Source organism: Emydura macquarii, unplaced genomic scaffold (assembly GCF_026122565.2).
Source record: "Emydura macquarii macquarii isolate MOO-44397 ecotype Brisbane River unplaced genomic scaffold, CSIRO-AGI_Emac_v2 contig_1451, whole genome shotgun sequence".
NCBI lineage: Eukaryota > Metazoa > Chordata > Testudines > Chelidae > Emydura > Emydura macquarii.
In genome coordinates this window covers 22,989,132-23,011,171 of record NW_027131588.1, presented here as the reverse complement: position 1 = coordinate 23,011,171, position 22,040 = coordinate 22,989,132, and the positions used below count along the sequence as shown (strand labels likewise).

At 42.1% G+C, this 22,040-nt stretch overlaps 1 protein-coding gene across 1 annotated transcript in view; it reads left to right on the top strand.

The window, feature by feature from the left end:
* The window catches only part of LOC137156586 (cysteine-rich protein 1-like), a 40,569-nt gene that overhangs the window by 13,626 nt on the left and 4,903 nt on the right, over positions 1–22,040 (top strand). The window contains exons 2-3 of the mRNA XM_067553471.1: positions 9,850–9,944; positions 21,398–21,452. Coding sequence (XP_067409572.1) covers positions 9,850–9,944; positions 21,398–21,452 — 150 coding nt within the window. The remainder of the gene's footprint in view (positions 1–9,849; positions 9,945–21,397; positions 21,453–22,040) is intronic.

Below are 22,040 nucleotides of genomic sequence, written 5' to 3'. Positions count from 1 at the left end.
GCATTGTCATGTGACAAGGGTAAAGACTCAAAGAAAATCACTTCTTTTCTACCACTAAACAAGGAACTTTTTTTGCACTAAGGAATAAGTATGATCACTAAAGCCACTCTATCTTTCTGCATTCCACTTTCATTTTACCTGCTCATGACCGGCTTCTGGCTATGGATTTAAAGAAACAGTTCTCATATCTTTTCACAATTGAGGGGCTCAGTCGTTTGGCATCTCAAACATACCATGCTGTAAGTTACGGAGTATGGAAGCAAATTGCATTCGCAGTTAGGCACATAACTACTAGCTCTATCTGTGTAACTCCAGTTCATCTTCCTCACCGTGTAGCCCTTGAAGGAATCTGATTCCTTATTACTCTGACTTATGTAAGTCACAGAGGCCCACCCCTTCATCTGCATGTTAGCAGACACAGGCACCTTCACTTGAGGCCCTAGGACACCCTCCAGGAAACCAGATTTTCTAGCTCCAATTGTATATTTGTAAAGTTAAATTCTGATCTGCCCTGCTGTTCTCTGAGTCTGCATAAAAGGCCCCTTTGGGGTGCAGAGAGAGAGAAAGTATCTCAAAAGTGACAGCAGGAAAACAATGTACGTGTTTACCAAATGACATTAATATTTGTATTGTAGTGGCTACTTGCCCTAACATGCTAGGGGCTGTACAGACACATAGTGAGAGACAGTTTCTGCCTTGAAGAGCCTATGGTCCAGAGAAGACAGAGAAGGGAAAACAGAAACACAGCGAGATAAGTGACTTACCTAAGGTCACCTAGCAGATTAGCTGGTAACAATAACACCTAGCACTTATAGAAACTTACAAAGGAGGTCAGCATCATTATCCCTATTTCACAGATAGGTAAACTGAGGCACAAGGAGCTGACACAACCTGCCCATAGTGACCCAGCAGGGTAGTGACAGAGCCAGGAACAGAACAGAATGCAGGTCTCTTGAGTCCTAGTCCAGGGCTCTAGCCACTAGGCATCTGTCTTTGTAACTAGGTACCTCATATCCACTGTAAGGCCAATCTAGTGCTACACCACTGCTATTTCTCCTCTAGCATTGCCCTGGCCTAGCAGGGCTCTCTGAGGGGCCAAGAGGGATGATGAAATGAGAGGTTGCTGAGAAGCATGAACGCAGCAGAGCAGATATTGCGGAGGCTTCTTCTCCAAGCGGGTTCCCATGATGTGTAACAAGCTACCAGGTCAGAGGATTGACACGTGACTAATGCTGCCTCTTTGGTTCTTTGTGCCCCTCCCCCCATCAGCCTATCCGTACAATCTAAGAATAAGACAAGAGACAACAGATGGGTAAGCTGCTTGGGGGCAGGGATTGTCTTTGTGTTCTGTGTTTGTACAGTGCCTAGCACGGTGGGGTCCGTGGCTGAGCGGACAGGCACTACGGTAATACAAATAACAACAATACATGCCATATACACTGCTTTAAGAAAAGAATGGACATGTGCTTAAACTATCCAGCATTTTAGTGGATATACTTATACAGCAGCAGGGCTTTCCTGGCCAATGGTTGGGATGTCAGCATAGTGCAGTCACTGAGAAAGAAGGTCTGCATATCTCCACGTGGGTTGTGTACTAAAATAAAGTATCAGCCATTAACTAAACCGATGCACATACACCGGGCCAGTTCTGATCTGTCACCCTATTGACTTCAGTGAAGTTATTCCTGATTTATGTAAGTGTAAGAGAAATCAAGGTCAGGCTGCTTGTATACTATTGGCTAGCAGTAATATGGAATAAACGCAATAATTCGTGAAATCATTATACATTTCTGCACATTGCAAAAACACATTGTTGGAACCTTCGCCATCAGGAGTCCAACAAAAACTGAGATTTAGTGGACTACCGGGTCAAACTTCTGCATGTTCACAAATGCCAGAAAAATACGGAGGTAAACACTTGCATTTCATTGTATGGAATTTTAGCTACTGGATCCCAAGAAAATCAATGCCAATCATTGCATTAAATTCCAATACAATGCTTCATGATTGCCATGTTAGTGTGCTATAGCAACGTACCACGCTGCACCGTGCATATACTGTGCTGAAGCAATAGATGCACTGTGCTATGTATGTATGTATTTACAGCACTGTTGCAGTGCAACACATATGCTGCACTGTAGCAGTGCTATGTATTTACTGGGCGCTGCATATACTTTGCTATAGCAAGTTCATCATTTTTTCTAAAACCATAATTTCTTTTTAATGAATTATGTCCAATAATATGCATCCCTACCACACAATATTGAGCATTTCTGAAACAACTATTGACTTCTGCACATGGCTTGGCCTTATTAAGCCTATGTGTGCATTGCGTGGGTCACTCCTGGTAAACAGTTTGTTTTTGCACAGATTAGCGACTCTCCGTAATGATTTTGCCAACAGGATGGAGTTTGTTTAATTATTCTTATCTTAAAAAGCAACAAATAACAAAAAATGATACGACTGTTGCATGTGTGCTATCTAGCCTCATCAGGAAAGAGGATCTGACAGTACCTCTGGACAGCATGAACTTTGCTGGAGTGTCATCCATTCAGTGCTGGAGTGTTGCCTGAGAAGCACTGAAGCCAGACTTCTGTATGCATTCTCTACCGTTTTGAACCACTTCACCAGGAAAAAAATGAGTTCTGCTCGTTTGTTTAGAGGCAGGACGTGATGGACCAGATCTTCAGCTGGTGTAAATCCGCATAGCTTCGTTCAAGTTAACAGACCTTTGCTGATATTACACCAACGGAGGATCTTCTTCTACATGTTTCACATCTAGTTTCTTTCTAGCCATCTTGTGGATAAAAACATTAGTGTGTCAGGGAGGGGTTTAGTTTGTGGGAGGGATAACAGGCTGCACTGCTTGGTTTCTAAACAAGGCTCTCTTTGCAGTCTGGTTTGGGAGGAAGAAGAGGGTGAAGTTTTCTATGGAAGATCCTCCATTCTCCTGCTACAGTTTGGTCCCCTCTGACACAACGACTTGCACCATGGTGTTCTCTTAGGTGCTGCAGTCAGATCATGGAGCCCAGCAGCACGGCTCTTAGATATAGCTATGAGTGAGGACGGAGTCCTGGGGACAAAGCCAGGCTGGTTCTGTCATTGCTGTAGGAACATTGAACCCTGAGTTCAAATTGTCCACATTCTGGCCTCACTGAAGTTAAGGGCATCAAGATTTAACCCTACCATGAAGTAAACACTTCAGCCAGCAAGCAGAAATGTTGTAGTGGCTCAGTCTTGAATATGGCTATATACATGTTATAGGGAAACATGGAAGCAGAGTGTTAAAAAACAGCCTTGCCTACCAAGAAATTGGTCTCTGAAAAATGGAGGGTGAGGAACACTTTCAGTGACAGCTCATTTAAACTAGGCTGTTTAAGAAGAAGAAAGCTGACAACACTGTTAACAAATCTCTCCGAAGAATGTTACAATACAAGTTAAGTGGAAAATGCCACTTATTTTTTGCACAAAATTTAGAGAAAACATCCATTTCCCCCCCAAAAATTTCCCATGAAAGTATTTCAGGGGTTTTTTTTAATGAAAAACCAAAATCAAAAAGCAGCAAAAGATTCAGTGTTTTCAGTACATATTTTCCATTGAAATGCTTGAAACGTTTAACCAAAATACATTTTTTTCACCAAAACAATAAATGAATAAATAAATAAATTTGGTCAAAAAGCCATTTTGGTCAAACAAATGTTTCCACAGAACACTTCCAGCCAACTCTACTTAAAACTGTGGAGACAAGTACAGATTCTCAAGATGGTTTTTATTATGTTCCTCAATTAACAGCAAATAATAATCTGTCTTCTTAAAGGGCTGAGAAATGACCTAATTTTCAGGTATCCTGCTAAGCTTCAGAAGCAGTATGTAAGGTAGAATCATGAGCTACTTTATTTGTGGACTATTGTAACTCTATGAGAAATCTATTTTCCTGGTAATTATTTTGGTTTCTGTGAGGAGCCATGTATTGTTTCTTTCAGTGTACTGCGGGAAGCTATTGCAGGAGTGGGGAAGGATGTCTCCAGTGAGGCAGAGACATAGAAGCTTTAGGGATAATACTGTTTTCCTTCTTCTCACAGACATTCTTGTGCACTACTAGAATTCCTCTTTCTGGCATTCTTTACCACTGTCTCATGATGATCCCATTTCTTGACGTTAGAATTGTCCTCCCCTTTATTATGCACATCGAAAGAAGACCAGAAGGTTCAAATGGAGGAATTTGAAACAAGAGAGTTATTATAGTCATCAGAATACTTTCCTATTCTCTATCCAGTTATGTTCATAGGCCGAATTCATCTACAAAGCAAGGTACCAGATTCTGAATGCCTTATACAGTCAGTCTTTCCAATACTCTGTGCTTTGATTGGTTTTTCTACTTTTAGGCTCACCCATAAATTGCTCTAAGCAGAGGAGGTTGGAAATGGCAAGTGAATCAAACTACAGAAGAATGAAGAGCTCAGAGCAGTACGTTTCACAGCTGTCAGGCCAGGCATTAAGCTGCAAAAGTCTGATATTGTTCCGCTCAGATACTCTACAGTACAATGGATAATGGAGTCACATACTAGAGCTAAGCAAATATGGGGGTGGGGGGCAGGGAGAGATGACATGCATCTTTATTTGAATTCCAAATCAAATGTGGATTTGACATGTTCATGACCCTTTTATGTTTCCTTTCCATTAACATGTGTGCATTTGAGCTCAGTTAGTGAGAATGCTTGTAAAAATCGAATGTGAAGCTTGGCTGCTTATATACTCATTCAGAGCAAAATCGAGGTAGTGAATGCAATTGAAATTCTTCATTCACATTGTGTTATTTAGCAAAATGTGCCATCAAATATGGGGACAGAAACAATGCCCCATAGCTTATATAACTAACCAAAACCCTGGTGAATAGCTTATTGTGAACAATCTGCAGACCAAGAATTATTTAGTGAAGCAGTTTGTGAGCATTTCATGATCTGTTCACAGAAAATATGTAAACAGAAATAAAGGTGACAAAATTATTTATTGTCAATTATTCACTCAGCTCTATCAAATACAGTCATGGGATTTTAAAAAGGGAGGATAATTTCAGAATCAGTGATATTTATAGATATTAGAGACATAGAAAAATAGGGCTGGGAATATAGTGAGAATTCTTTCCTATTCTCTTATCAAAATTTCAGTGAAATATTTAATTGAAATTTCAACATTGCTCAGCCTGGTCTAACAGCTTGATATGTTATGATCTGGCTAGTCAAACTGTATGCTGAGAGCGTTTGCTACAGGCAGCTGTCCGACTCCAATTCAGCCAGGTACTTAAGCACATGCCTAACTTTAAGCATGTGAGCCGGCCTGTGAAGTCATGTGATTGAAGTTAGGGATGTACTTAAGCATCTGGCTGAATTGGGGGCCCCAGGAAGGAATTTCCCCACATTCCCCTAAACAATTGCAGCAGAGTGGTTTGGTTTTTTTTCACCTTTGTCCGAAGCATCACGTATTGGCCACTCATTATGTTAGACTCAGTAATAATACCTAGCTCTTACAGAGCGTTTCTTCAGTGGATCTCAAAGTGCTTCACAATCTTTAATGTTGCTATCTTCACAACATCTCAGTGAGGGAGAGAAATATTATCCTGGTTTTATACATGGGAAACAAAACACACAGTGACTAAGTGACTTGCCCAGGGGATCACTCAGGAAGTCTGTGCCAGAGCAGTGACCCAAGGACGACCAACTCCTAGGCTAGTGTGCTAGCCATGGGACCATCCCTCCTCTCAGTGCTCCATTCCACCAATGACCTGAGCCACTATAGTACAAACCTATGCTTTTATAGCTTACATCCGTAGTTCCACTCTAAGCAGTCGCAGACAATTGCATCATCGTGGCTGTGCAGAACGGAACCTAAAAAAATGCTTGGCTGAGATTTATCAAATGACCACCTTTGACTAGTGTCATTACAGAAAATCTCAGTGGCTGCTCTGGAGGAGACACCCTCGTAAAGTTAATTGGATCTTGGTAGGAGGGCTTGAATTTTTCCTCTTGCTTTGGGGCAAAAATGTGTGCACTTTTTGTGGGGGAAGTGAGGGAACTCGGAATGAAAAGACCTGCTGAAATTCCACTGAATACTCCAAAGAAAGGAGCAGAGGAGGTTTGGTCCGAATGCTTGAAGCCCTTAGCCTCCATTACAGCTCAGCTTTAATGGCCATCCCACTGAAATACTAATTAATTTTTAAATATTTTGTCAAGAAACATCTGTGTGTTTCATGTTTGGACAAATCCTCTTTGGACAGCGATGGCAGTGGAGACAACAATCGAGGGTGGGTTCGTCGAGCATATTATTATGGAGTAATGCATGCACCTCTTCTCTCCTGAGGGTTTTTGCAGGGGAAGGATTTGCCTTCCAGCAGCATGTCCTTGTTCTGTAAAGTGACAGGGCTCTGATCCACAGCTCTGAAAAAGTCCGATGTGACAGCAAAGTCAGGAAATGGAGAATTCATGCCAGTAAATGGGACTCTGCGGCTCAAGGGAGCACATGCATTAGCCACAATATGAATGTTTAAAATAAATCGGAGCCTGAAGGGTCATCTCATCTTGCGCTTTCCTTGTGGGATGCATCTAAGAATTCTGCTTTCGTATCTCTTCTACCAGCCAGGCCGAGATATACGATCTGATTTATGAAAGCTGCTTCAACCAGCACTACACAAAGTGGGAAGGGGATCCTTTCTATTCCCCCTAGGTCATCTGCACTTTGCTAGAAATTGTTGCTCATAAGCTGCCTGTTTCAAGAGAGGTCTGCACTAATTACTACTACTGAGATCTTGTATAGCACTTTTCATCAGTAGAGCTCAAAGCGCTTTACAAGAGAGGTCAGTATCATTATCCCCATTATCCAGATGGGAAGAGTGAGGCACAGAGCAGTGACGCAACTTCCCCAAGCTCACCTAATAGCAGAACTAGGAATAGAAGCCAGGTCTGCTGAGTTCCAGTCCAGCGTGCTACCCATTAGCAAACATCACCTCCCTTTGTTTGCAGCACACTAGGACAAACACATATGCACCTCTCCAAAGATATCCACTGCTGGCTGAATGGGTCTGTTGGCTTGCAAAGATTTACAATGCACAGTCCTTTCTTCACAGCGGCTCCTAACTTAGGCACCAAGCAACTTGAGCCTTCTGAATACTGTAGCAGCTGCTTTAATGGGAAGTAGGTAAAGTGGGGATTGGGACACATGACATTTTATGAACAATGGTACTATGGGTATGGTGACCGCAGGGTATTACTACAAGGGAAATCAGAAGTGTTCCAGAACCGATATACCTGCTACTGACCAAGTGGCTGTCACAGGCAAATCTGCAAGGTCAGGAATACTGCCCTTACCCTATTGGTGGGGGTAGGTTTCTGCACCCGGCACAGCCAGCTACTATGCCGGGGCTTGGGAGACGCAAAAATACTAGCGAGAGTCAGAATGATGGAAATAAACTGTGATGTGGAAACCTTGCTCCCTGTCAGTGCCCGATCCTGAGTCCCTGCTTCAGGAACTTATCTGGGGATTGCCCAGCCATTGACGTGAGAGAGACACCAGCTGGGGCCCTCTTGTTAAGCCCCGATCTGCACCAATCCTGTTGTGTTGACACATCACCCCCCGGCTCTTATATGGCCAATGGGAGAAGGGCAAAGAGGGTGGAGCGTGTTCATTCTCCCCTCCCCATGCAACAGTCCGAAAGGAATCAGAAATAAAAAATGCAGGGATTAGATGTAACCCCTCCCAGGCTTAATTCAGCACCCTCAAAGAAGGGGCTGCCAAGGGCATAAATGTAAGGACTGGGCACCACTCAGTGCTCCCATTGTAAGTTGGCTGCTGCCCTGTTTTAGGTTATGCTCTTAATTGGCTAGTGCCAATCATTCCAAGCCCTACTTGGATCAGTTAAAGGCTAGGGAGCCAGTTCGGGGAGAGAGGGAGGAGACATGCCAGAGGAATGGGGGTGTGCTGGGCATTCCGCCCCCGGTGAAGAAATTCTGCACCTCTGTGATGGGCCATAACTCCCCTAACCTGCGCTCAAGCTGTTGCTCAGCAGCCCTGGAATAGAGTTGCTTCAGATTTTGGCTGGATATGGGCCCATGTTGCAAGGTTCATATCTAGAACCCAGATTTCCCCAAATTCAAGCCACCACTCCAGTCCCATCTGGATTCCAGCTTCGGCCCAACATGGCTGAGCCACCAGGTTTGGATCAGAGCCCAACCTTTTCCAGAGTTAAAGGGAATTTGGATCTAGGTTGAATGCAAGCTGCAATTTTCCTTCTGGACTTCAGAAGAGTCCCTAGTATAGCTCTGTAAGAGAGGACAGAGAGGACAGAGGTAAGATGTTAAAAGATGTTCAATAACTTGAAATCCAGCCAATTTAAAAAAAAATGTAAAAGTTGTTCCAGGTCATACCCTTGCTCCTCAAGTTCCCTGCTAATGTTTGTGGGTTTAGAATCACATTCTCAGATTTGTTATTCTCCCTCTTGGTGTGTGAAAAACACACATACACACCAGGGGAAACTGACCATGGTGACATAGTGAAACTGACTATGCAGAAAGTGCAGTCAAGTGCAGAAGCAGGCACTGGATCAGTACTGAACCATGTCCCCACTGTGTTGCTAAAGAAACGACTCACTGAGTGATCTCTTAAACAGAAACCCTCCCTTCTTGTGATGACTAAAGATCCCATAGCCCTGTTCACAAGGGTAGAGATGTTAACCCTGGTGTTCTGGTTTAAAATCCAGCTCAGGTAATTATATTCTGTCCATCTAATGTCTCACTGCCGTTTCATTCGTCTTCATTTCCTTATTGTAATCATTGTGTAAAGTTGCTGTGTGCTGTTAAACGGATGCTATATTCCTCCCCAGAGCAGGCTACATTTCTGTAGTGGGGAGAATTTCAGAAATGGGGAGAAACACAGTTTACATAATCCAATGAGATCCACGGTAATAAAAATGTGCCTTAAAAATGTAAGTTATTATTATTAGTATCATTATTATTTCCTATTTTCCCTGTGGCCTTATACAGATGACTGTAATGTACCAGAATCAAAGCCTCTCTACAGGGAAAATATACCAGGGAAATAAATGCCCAATAATTGTCTGACAGATCGACAGGGAAGATAAATAAAATATGTTTGTATGTTTCCTAAAATGCAGTCAGTGGCTGTAGGTTTGTCCTGTTTTTCTTGATCCACTCCCACAAGAATATTTACATCAAGTCTTGCATTCAGCATGATCTGGAGCTTTCAGGTGGTATCGCTGAGTTTGATCATATTCTGCAGGGTGAGCTTATAAGTACTGTCCTCTCCCGTTAGCAATTTCATGACACAAGATTGAATGCATAATTGCCTCAGAGTAAAATTCTAAATAATAAGTAGGCAACCAGGTACCCAAGTTGATTGCACAATGTGTCTCCTTGGATGCCTTTTTATTTTTAGCTCAAACACAAACCAAGAAAGCATCTATACTAAACAATGTGTGACCTGGGAAAGAAATCCTTCAAAAAATTAAAAAAAAAACCCAAACCTTACATTTGATTGAAGCAAAGAAGAAAAGTGATTTTCATCCTGGCTAGGTGTGAAATTTCCAATGTGTAAAGTTTAGAAAGAGTAAACTTCAAAAAGGCAGAGACACAGCGGTGCTGATGAGTCCGACTCTCAGAAAAAAGCCAAATGGTTCCTCTATTAAAAATTCTACCACGGCTTTGATTTGAGAAAAAAAGTCCCACACCTCCCTCTTTCTTGGCAAGTAATTCCATGGATCAAAGACCCATTTCACAGATGTTCCACTATTAATGAGGTGCTTAGAGTATAATTACTCATACCTTTTTCTTCTCTTAACAGCTGAAAGGAAGCGTTCTCTAGGCAAAGACTACCATCCCCTTTGTCTGAAGTGTTACCAGTGCAAACGGCAGCTCAGCCCCGGCCAGCACGCAGAGGTAGGAAATGAACTGTCTCTTATCTGCCTGCCTCCATGAGTTACTGCATGCACACAATAATCTGTCTCCTGATCCCATTTCAAAGGGCTGGCTCGCACTGGGATGCACGAAGGCTGCATGCAACATGCTTAGAAGTTTTTTCAGTATGATAGCTGGGGAGATAAAGGCTGATAGAAAGTGGACATACACTGAGAACAACAGACAGATTAGAACTATTACAGCACCAGGGTACCAATGCCATTTACTAAAAATATCCAGCTTGCCATAGCGATAAAGACAAACCATTGTGCGTCTGTCACACTCCAGTGTCGGGAGGTGGATGGGGTGAGTGCATTGGGGAGAGCCAGAGAACAGCTTGCACATGGTGTCATACACTCTAGTAGGAGCTGTCGGGAATTTTTCAGCAAAATGTTTTTTCATCAGAAAATACCAATTCGTCCAGGCTGAAATCGTTCCCAGGCCAGGGTCAGTTTTGATGACTTACTCATCCTGAAACATTTTTTGGAGAAAAAACATTTTGAATTTGTCCACGTGACCGATGTCGACATTTTCAAACTGAAAAATTCTGGTTCAGAACCACTTTTTGTTTAGAAATGTATGCTAATAATGATATACAAAAAAATTGAAAGGAAATGTTTTGATTGAGCCAAATAATAAAAAAAAAAAACGGGGGCTTGTCAGTTTAGGAAAATTTGAGATTCTGACTTTTCATCCCAATTCAGGATGTGAAAATTTTTCAAAATATTGAAATTTTTCCTGGAATGGGGAAACCATTTCTTGCCCAGCTCTACACTGGGGAAATCAAACAGACTCAAACCTGAAGGGGCAGCCTCTGAGTACTGCTAGGGGGCAGCACAGTTGTGGGGTGACATACCTCAAGCAATAGAGCTCCCAGCCCTGATTTTGGGGACTGCCCATGAGCATCAGGGATCGAACTCTTGGGAAAGTTTTTCCCAATCTAACCCAAATTTTATGATCCTCCATCAATGCTGCAAAATTGATGTGATGGCTTTTTGGAGAGGGTTGAGGTGTTCCCAAAATGAGGGAGGAGATAGAAAGTAGTTGGCTGGATGGCCAACTGGAGCCAGCCATTAAATGATTTCAGAGCCAAAGTCCCATTTTCAAAAAGGACTTAGACAACTGGGGCCAGATTTTCAAAGGTACCCCCACTCCTTGAGTAGAGTGGGATCAGCAGGGGTCCCAAGAGCAATGGATTTCAGAATTAAATAATCCTTTGAGATTATTGGGACAGTTCCCTCTCTCAGAGCAATTGTTGCAGGCTCTCTGCAGACTCAGACTATGATTTCAAGCTCTTCTTAGTAACTATCAGGGCTAGAAACAATTTTTTAAATTAATACTGAGATTCTGTTGTCATCCCAAGAATCCAGAAGCTGGAGCCTTAGGCTGCCTATGCTGTAATGTGTCCCTGCTTCTAGTCCCAGTTCAGGCAAGGGTGTGCAGGAGTCGGTCTCTGTGTGCATGCCGCACAGCCTGCCCATGCACGCATGCACCTGCCTACATCCACAGTGCTGATTTCTCAGGATAGCCAGAGAGAGCTGCTCTTTATTTGCCTGCAGAACTGGATTGTACCAACGCCCCCATGACGGATTCTGCATGCAGGATCTGATTTATGCAAGATACCCAGTGAGAGCTGTCAGGTATCTGTGTGCAGTTTCTGATTCTGCAACATACCAGCCATATGCTTCTCTTATATAAAATCAGAATCAGCCCTACTGCCATACTCTTCTTCAAATCTCCAGTCACTGAGAAAAACTAAGATGGCAGTGCATGCTGCCACAGGCCTTCCCAGCTCTGTGCTAGGCACAGCCCTCCTTTGCTTTCTGCAGGTTTACAAAACAGAAAGACCAAGAGCTCTTTCAGGTTCTTACCCAGAGGGCTGTGGAGATGATCTGGGTAAGGCACTGGGACGATGCTGTTTCTAACATACAGTAACCTGGGCAGCTCAGCAAATGCATTCCCTTTAACATGCGATCGGAGCTAATTTCTGCTTACTGACTAGGCAGAGGTTGATGGGAGCCTGTTCTGTGTCTGTCTCATGTGAGCCTCTTGTATATCTAAGGTGATATACACATTTTAAAAAAACCCTAATGCTTTGAGAGGAACAACCTCCTCCCTCATTTTCCCCTTCTCCAGGAGAGTAACAATTGTCTGTGGATCTACACCTGGTGAGATGAGCCCAGACCTACTCCCCCACACATGCTCCAGCACCTGATTACTCTTGTGTGCTAGGAGGAAAAATCTTACTTCCTCTTATACTCCTGCTTGGCCACGTAGTCTGAGACAGTGCCTCACCCTTAACGTTTCTATGGCAGGGGTACCAGAGGACACCATCACACATAATCTTACAAATCTCTTTGCTTAGGGTGTGAGCTGAAGGAATGCTGTCTAACCATGGCTGTTTTATTGTGGGGAGCTGTTGCAAGCAGCAGGCTGGTTTGCTCTCTGCCTTAGCCTCTCTAACTAGTGTCAGTTCTTGGGGCAGAGGTGCTCCCTGAAACGTGGGCACTGGTGTTTGGGCTGACATTTCTGACAGAGGGGCATCATAGACCCACCGCCCCAGAGCACCTGCTCACAGTGAGACCTGACATGGCAGCCTCTCTTCCTCTGGACTTTGGTGGTCCGTGCAGTGACTTGGCCCTCCAGACAGGTCACTTGTAGAGTTCCAGCCCTTCTGGTGTAACAGTGTCCAAACTTAAAGGAATGAAAACTCTTCCATCCTTTCTGGGCTCAGTCCTGTGCAGACTGTTTGGCTTTGCAGAGTTCTTCTTCACTCCATTACAGAAGGCTGTTTCTCAGGGCTTTCTCCCTATGGACCTAGCTCCTCTTGAGTCACTGGCCACGAGGGCTTCTTCCCTGGAATCTCTCTTCTCCCAGGCCTGTGTCAGGAGTCTTGTTTTCTCCAGCTGTCCTGTTCCATCAGGGAAAGTTCCAGGGTATAAGTGCCTTCCTGCAGGCCGTTCCTTTCCCAGAGAAAGGAACCTCTCAAATACCTCCTCTCCTTATTTCATGCAGTCCTTGCTTTATAGGAACCACCCAGTCTGGTTCTCCTCACCTGGTTTAATCCTTAGTTACCTGTCTTCCCTCTGGGTGCTACAGAATGGGGTAATGGGGTGCTCCGGCTCGCTTTAACCCTATCATTGCCAATGTGGTGTGTAACATCCACCACAAGGGGATTACTTGCATGCTGTTTGCGACCACCTCTGTTCCAGGACTGGTGTATGCAGTGTAAATAAACAAGTTATGCTAGGAATATTCCCAGACTCTACCTCACAGATTTCTCCTTCCAAAGGAAACTGACCTGCAAGGCACCGCTCTCTGCTACTGCTGGGCAGAGGGGTGACAAGGTGGAGGTGAAACCTGTAGAGACTACAGGCCCCATTTTGGGATAATCCATCTTGCTGCATGCAAACTGGTCACTTGTCATCCCAGTAACTCACATCTCTGTGTTAAAGATGAGAATGGTTTTGGATCACTATGGGCTGCACTTGAGATTGCAATGAAAAGGTTCCCCTGGAGCTTGGTTGTGTCATAGTATTACTGAAATATTTTTTTCATAGAGGACGTGTGGTTGGTGTGAGGTTAGCTTTAGAACTCTACAACTCGTATTTAGGTTCAAAGAATCTGATCGCTTCCTAACACTTGGATTATTTTTAGCCAGATGCAAATGGAAGCAGGACAGAATCTGCAAAGTTTTCATTTTACACCTGTTCAGACTGCCACAAACCAGTAAACTCAAAAAACAAAACAAAAAAAACTGCAGCAACTTAACTCTTCAACCACGGCCTAGAGCTATCTCCCAAAAGGCTTGTAAACCAGCCAAATGAAAGGCTTAGGAAACCTACAAGCTAGGAGAAAATAAGATGATCTGAGATAGTGATGAGTGCTGTGGTATACTGATAGATAGACAGCCAGAAAATGGTAGGCAGTTGTTTAGTCACAATAGCTATTGACAATCATACCCAATGTTGTCTCTTAGACATAAAAATAGGGGTCTCAATAATTCCACATGCAGGTTATTGCCATACAGGGGATCAGAAAATCCTGGCCTATCAAGTTGCAGCCTGATCATTCTCTTTGGGATAAGGGTCATTTGCTCCCCTTGGGCTTAGAAACCCACAGTCCTTTGATGATCCACAGGGATCAGGTCCATTTACAAGAAGGCTGGTAGCACCCTGGCTTCCTCCAGGACCATTAGCCCCGCAGAAGCTGCACTCACATGCTTACAGGCTGCGACTCCGGAGAGTGAGATAATAATAGTGTGGTCTGGGTTGATGATTCTGCAAACAGCAGCCTCTTCCCAGTCATGGCCCAGCCCTCCCCACAGGTGGAGGGATTCCCATAGGGTCAGGGGAAGAGGGACATGATGCAAAGAAAGGACATGTCATCCTTCTCCAGTTCCCTCCCCAGCTCTGCCCCATCTGATGCCCTGCCACTCATTTAAACAATGGGGACAAGCTTCTCAATTCCATCTTGCAGGGCAGGATAAGCAGAGCTGGTGGAAAATTTTCTGATCGACCATTTTGTAAATGGCATTTTGTTAAAACCAAAACTTTCAGCAGGAAAAACAACCTAAACAAAGTGTTTCAATCATGTGCAAACAGAACCTTTCGGCATTTTCACAACAGAACATATCAATTTTTTTGTTTCAAAACAACTTTTTGGTTCAAAATTTATTTTATAGTATAAATGTATATTATATACTTTAAAAAAAAATCAAAATCAGCCTAGGAGCCTCCAACCGTGGTCCTGAACCCCTTGTGGATTAGATTTTATTGAAACAAAATGTTTTGAGTGACCCCAAACAAGTATTTTTTTCCCCCCAAATTTTGTTTCATAAGAAATTTCAACATTTCATTCTGATTCACAATGAAAGGAAATTTAAAAATGTTGGACTTTGCCATGATGGGAAATTCTGACCTATGACCAGCTCTAAGGATAAGTTAGCTGTCGTCTTTTCACTGTACTGAAGAGAGCACATCTGGAATTCTGTCTGTGTAGTTTTGTCCAAGCTTAAAAAAGAAGACACCAAAAAGAGAGGGTTAAAAGAAGAGCAACCAAAATGATACATGGTCTTGAGTCGCTACCAGGAAAGATGGGAGGAACTAGCTTGTTTAACCTAAAAATTGATCTGAAAAAGCAGCAAGGTAACTGGACCTAAGAGCACAAGTAACTATGGTTAGGGGACAATGGGGCTAAAATAAGGAGCAAGGCAAGATAGCAGAAGTAACTGATGTTAACGTCAGTCAGCCAACAAAACAAAGTGTCTAATGAGGTTGCTATGGCACAGTCACTAGACATCTCTAATGTGGAAGCAGAGGCTTTAATTAGGCAATCTGAGAACGTCCTTTTCATTTTGAAAAGCTCTGGCTCATGGATCTGCTGTAAGTCAGCTCTGAATCCAGGTCTCCGGAGGGAGAGAGCAACTGTTTAACTCACTAGCCTCACAGCCATCAAGCCTGGTGGATTAGACCAGAAATAGCAGACACCCACCTATGCGGAAAGTGTAGCTGCTTCCCTGAATAAGCGCATCCATCCCCACTGGGTCTGTGGAAAGCTGCTTTTACTAGTGGATTGATGTAAAGTGACTGCTTGTCCTGACAGTCACTATTTCCTGGCAAATGTTGGCCGATGGCTCAGTTGATTTCATCATGTAACCAGCATTCCCTGTGCTTTCTCTAAAACTGTATGAATTTGCTTAAAAGCAGAAGTTGAGTTTTTTCAGACCCAGCCATTTAATCACCCAGCAGTGCAACATTAGCTACAAGGGGGCTATTTATCACCAGCTAATTACAGCTCTGGGGAAAGGCAATGCTTGGAGTTCACATTTGAGTGGGGAGTTAGGGGTGTTGTTCAGCAATAGATGAAGGAGAGGGTGAAAAGACCTGAGATCTTCACACTAACCCCCTGGGAGTAATGAACGATAATAGAGTCAGCACCTCTATCAACCCAGTTCCAAGCAGGTTGAGTATAAGCCTCTGTCTCTCTTCAATGGTGGTGGGCATACCTGATTCCAGGATGGTGCTCCCAAGCAGTGCAAGATGGAATGGTTTAGCCAGACAACATCTCCGAGAATACCTGATCCAGTTTGTGGCACTGAGTTATCACGTTCCCTTTGTGAGCAAGATTCAAAATGTCTGGTCCATGACATACCCTTTGAGTGCCGCAAACCCACACGCACTGCATGCAAAGAATGGAAAACGCTAAGTAGTGATATTGTACAGTATCATTTGAGCTCAGGACAAGACCTGGTGCTCCTGATGGTGGGAAATCTCAGCAGTACTATCCGTTCATGAAAGACCTGACAAACTCTTGGGGGTTGTTTGCTACGGAAGTAATATTTAAATGTTTATTTAAATTTAAAATTTAAATTTAAATAATTAAATTATTTTATTTTATTATTTATAAATAATTAAATTTATTAAAATTTAATTTAAAATTTAAAATTTAAATGTTTAAATTTAAATATTTAAATATTTGCTGTATTATTTCTACCAACTGCATCCGAGGAAGTGGGCTGAAGCCCACGAAAGCTTATGCCTGCTGAAATTAAATTGGTTAGTCTTTAAAGTGCTATAGAACTCTTGTTGTTTTTGCTGTATACAGACTAACACGGCTACCCCTCTGGATTTCTTTTAAATGTTAAACTTTGCTTGCAATTTTTTAAAAGACAGGCCATAACAAACAAGCTCTTGCTGAGTTCCCTCTATGCCAGTCTCCTTTCCAGCCCTTCAGTTAGTTTATCTGCTTTCATCCCGAACTCGCCTAGAGCAGCGCAGTATTTCACTCTGTCTGAGTACACCCACATCGATGCCAGCACTTAAATACCATTAGCAGGAACATTTGGGGGAGGAATAATGACATGCCTTTAGCCCCCACTGAAATGCTTTGGACTCAGTGCAGTTTTTGGGAGACAGGGAAGCAAACTGAAAAATTTTTAATAAAAGGAAATGAAAATATCTCTGCTGCAGAGTTAGTATGCACTAACTGCATGTGCTTAGTTCATATACTGAAATAAATCTTCTATTGGCAGAAAATTTAGGCCCAATAGTTAGATTCTGAGGGAAAATCATAAAACACATTGTCCAACTGTTTTCACAAAATAAACTCCCCTGTCATGAGGATTATGATAAGAGTTTATAAAATCATGAATGGAGTGGAGAAAGTGAGTAAGGAAGTGTTATTTACTCCTTCACATAACACAAGGACCAGGTATCACCCAAATGAAATTAATAGTAGCAGACTTAAAACAAACAAAAGGGAGTACTTGTTCACATAAAATACAGTCAATCTGTGGAACTCATTGCCAGAAGATGTTGTGAAGGCCAAAACTATAACTGGATTAAAAAAAGAATTAGAAAAATTCATGGAGGATAGGTGCATCAATGGCTATTAGCCAAGATGGTCAGGGATGCAACCCCATGCTCTGGGTGTCCCTAGGTCTCTGACTGCCTGATCCTGGGACTGGATGACAGGGGATGGATTACTTGATGATTGCCCTGTTCTGTTCATTTCCTTTGAAGCATCTGGCACTGGTTACTGTCAGAAGACAGGATACTAGGCCAGATGGACCATTGGTCTGCCCCAGTATGGCTGTTCTTATGTTCTTCATCAAAATATCATGTGGTACCAAGTCAATGCCTCACAGAAGTCTATTACACCAATACTATTGCCTTTATCAATATAACTTGTAATCTCATCAAAAAAGATATGTTACCTTGACAGGATCTATTTTCCACAAACCTATGTTGATTGGCATTAATTATATTACCCTCCCTTAATTATTTATTAATCCAGTCTTAGGCCATCCCATTTACCTTTTTTAAATATTGGCGCAACCTTAGCTTTCTTCCAGTCTTCTGGAACTTCCTCTATGTTCCAAGACTTTTAAAGTGTGGGCACCAGAACTTGGCCCAGAATCCAGTAATGGTCTCATTAATTCCATGAACTTGATATTCCCATGCTTATACATCCGTGGGTTGGATTTGTTCTCTTAGCCACTGCATCAAATTGAAAGTAATGTTGATATTCAGTCACGTTCAGCTGCTTTCTACCATGACTCCCAAGCACCTTTCTGAGTCACTGCTTTCCAAAATGCAGTCCGCCGTCCTATAAATGTGACCTACATTCTTGATTCCCAAGATGACCTTGCATTTATGTGTATTAAAGCTTATTCTATTCTATATAGGCTTTTATATCATGATTATCACCATGGTATATGAGTGATGCGATACAGATCACTCTGATCATTATTTACTGCTCTACCAATTTTGATGTCATCTACAAACTCTACCAGCAATGACTTCACATTTTCTTCTAGAACATTGATAAAGATATTGAATAGCATTGGGCCAAGAAAAGATCCCCGTGGAACACCACTAGAAACTGGATGATGATTGCACATTAATTTAGTTTTTTACAATTAGTTCCTGAGATCTATTGATTAGTCAGTTTTTAATCCATATACTTTATATACTACATTAATTTTGTATTGTGCTAATCTTCTAATCAGAATGTTGTACGGTACGAAGTCAAATGTTTTAGAGAGGTTTAAGTATATCATGTCAAATTATTATTATTACGGTTGTCTTTGTCAATGTTTGTAATCTCATCAAAAATAACATCATGTGAGAAAATGTATGTTCTCTAAAACCATGTTGACTGGCATTTCTTATGTTACCATCTTTTACTTCTTTACTAATTGCATCTCAGATGAGCCTTTGCATACATTCATAGATTCCAAGGCCAAAAGGAACGATTGTGATCATCTAGTTTGTTCTCCTGCATAACACAGGACATAGAACTTCCCCAAAATAATTCCTAGAGCAGGTCTTTTAGAAAAAAACAGCCAACCTTGATTTTAAAATTGTCAGTGATGAAGACTCCACCATGACCCTTGGTAAATTGCACCAATGGTTAATTACTCTTACTGTTAAAAATTATGCCTTATTTCCAGTCTGACTTTATCCATGATTCCATGTTCCATGATTTTGCACAGGTTCAGTGTCAAACTAACTGGGCTACAGTTACATAAGTCATCTTGTTTACTCTTCTAAAAATGGGTACATTATTTTTCCTCCAGTCCTCTAAAACTTTCCCAGTATTCCAAGATATATTAAAAAACAACATCAATGGTTCAGACATTTGTCAGCCAATTCTTTTAAAACTCATGGGTGAAAGTCATCTGATCCTACAGATTTAAAAATGTTTAATTTTAGCAGTTACTTTATAACAACTTGCCTAGTTACTATTGGAATAAAAAGTATTTCATTATCCCTGTAATATGTTGTTACATCATCCAGCTTCTTTCCAAAGGCCCAACAAAAATTATTCAACACTTCTGCCTTTTCTGCAGAATTATTGACAATTTTACCATATCTGTCTAGTAAAGAACCTCTGTTATTTCTAGGAATTCCTTTGTTGTTGGTTTATGTCCATACATTTTTTATTGATAGCTTTGGTTTCCATTATCAATTGTCTGAATTTCAAAACTGCTAATTTATTGTCATTGCAATCAACTTCCCTCTTTTTCAATTTGTTATATACTGTAGTTTATTTTTATTGATGATTTTACTTCCTTTCTTAACCAGGATATTATTTTAAGTGAAGAAGCCTTCTTTTCCGGTTGCAGTATTGTGGTTTATTTAGATATTTAGTAAAGCTTTTCTAAGTACTCCCAGTTATCATCTATTTAAAAAAAAATTTCTTTCCAATCAATTTTGGTCGTAATTGTTTTCAGCATCAGAAAATTGGCCCCTTTAAAATGCCAAGTATATATATTACTGGTCAGGACTATATTCTCTTTGCACATAACAAATGTAATTAGGTCATGAGTACTTGCACTTAAGCAACCGCTAATTTTTAGTTCAGTGATCAATTCTTCTTTATCTCTCAGAATAAAGGCTAATATAGAAATACCCCAAGTCATCAGTGAGAACACTGATGTGTAAGCACTCCAGGTCCTGTGCTTTGAATTGTCGATAACTCTAAAGCAGGGAATGGTACCTTTGATGTAGAGTGCCATCCCCATCCCCTTCCTACATCTGTGGAAAGGGAAGAAAAAAACAAACCGCAATTTGTTTGCTAGTGAGCAAGTCGTGTCTCTTGCCCCCTGTCACAAGCACCTGTCACAGTCTTTAGGTATATTTTACTATTATATTCCAAAACAGTCATAAAGAACCCCACTAAATGCCCCCCAAAGCAATGTCCTTCCACAAACACAAATAGTCATGCCTTCCCTGCTCAGTCGGCCTCCTCTAAGAAGGCCCAGATAAGAAGCTGATTCTTGCAGCATGATAGGAAGGTCTCTGAATCAAAGAAGCAGAGCTGAGGATCCTTAAATGGAAACATTTCTCTGCCATCTTTCTCCCCACCCTTTAAACATGTGAGGTCTAAGCTTGAACATCCAAGTAGATCTCAGATGTGGATGTGTGGCGAACGAAAGGGACAACAAGAGAGGGTTGTTGACTTAAGTGCTCAACCATTGAAATGGAATAGCTCTAATCAACAGACCGGCTCCCAGGACTCTGTGGTCACCTGCTGAGGCTGACCAGAGAGTCACCTGGCAGAGGAGTCAAAGGAGAGTATAAAGGGCAGAAGCTGTTCTATTTGCTCTTTCTTTGGCCATTTTTACTAGCTAAAGATGAGAGAAGCTGCTGCAGGACCCAGATGAGGTGGGCGGGGAGGACAGGGAAATGCTGCCTATCTACCTGAACACAGGTGGACCCCCAAGGACACCCAAAGAAGGATAAGCAGGAGAAGGGAAATGTGTGTAGTGTTTATTATTTTTGTATAGATCTATGTGTTTCTGATGCGATTAACTAATGGGCAATAACGTGTTGAAATTCTGTGCAAAGTGCCTGTGGGCAACACTTACCACTTGCCTCCTGAAAGAGTTAAATTGTAACCCAGCAGGCTCAGACCTTTGGGGGGAGTTCTGGGAGAGGGGGTGTTTTAGCTACTCGGGTACATGAAGGTCAATGCTGGACCTTGGGGCCGAAGGCAGGTGGGCTGAGGGGCTCCATTTCTGTGACAGGGCAAGAGACTGAGAGTCATTGCCAAGAAAGATCAAGGGAGGAGCCAGGACTGCAGTCTGCTGAGACCCAGGAAGCTTAAAACATCCAGGGCTCCAGAGGCTGGATTCGCCACAGAAAGATAGTAGGCTGCCAACAGGGGAGCCTGACCAAATCTGTCACAGGAAGTAAAACAAGGAACAAAAGAAGGTTTCTTGATGCCAAAGTGCCAGACCACGCAGGGTTTTATAAATGCACACCTATGCTGTGCATACTCAGACATAACCTGGAAGGAAGATTCTGAAACATTATACAAGATATTAGCACAAGTGGTACTTCAGGAGCTACTGTGTGTAGGAAAAACCTAGTCTCTAGAACTAGCCCTTAGTTGTCACTAAACCTTTTGTTGTTGTTCTTTCACAGTATGACGACAAACCCTACTGCAATCACTGCTACCTGCTGCACTTTGGACCAAGAGGTAACATCTTTGCCTACTTGCTAGTTCACCCTTTGCTATAATCCTATAATTCAAGGGACTGATTTTCAAAAACAGCCTCTAAATTTGTGCCCTCAGTTTTCCAGACACAATCATTTGTGCCTGGAACAAGAATGACTTTGCCCAAATAAATAGCACTTGTGGGAGCAAATAAAGGTTAGATAGTCAACACCCTTATTTGTGCACAGAAATCCTATTCTGAAGTGCAAATATTTGTATGCAGGCAAATTTGTAAGTGCAAATTTAGATGTTGGATTGAAGACTCTTTGAAAATGTGGTCAATAATATGTAATGCTGTATTCAAACCTTCCAGTTCCTTACGTCTTTCTGAGATGCATGTTCTTAGCAAATATTTCTGTGGAGTCAAAAAAAGAACACAAGAGAGAGGGCTGTTGGAAATAGCATAGCCTAAAGGAATGAGTGGAGAGTTGGGTGTCAGAAGTTTCTGAGGTCTGGTCTTTGCGCTCCAGCTAGAGACTTTCTCTTTGTTATACGTTTGTACGGTGCTTAGGACAATGGGGCTCTGGCCTCTAGTCACCACCATACACATAATAACAGTAAATCTGTGTA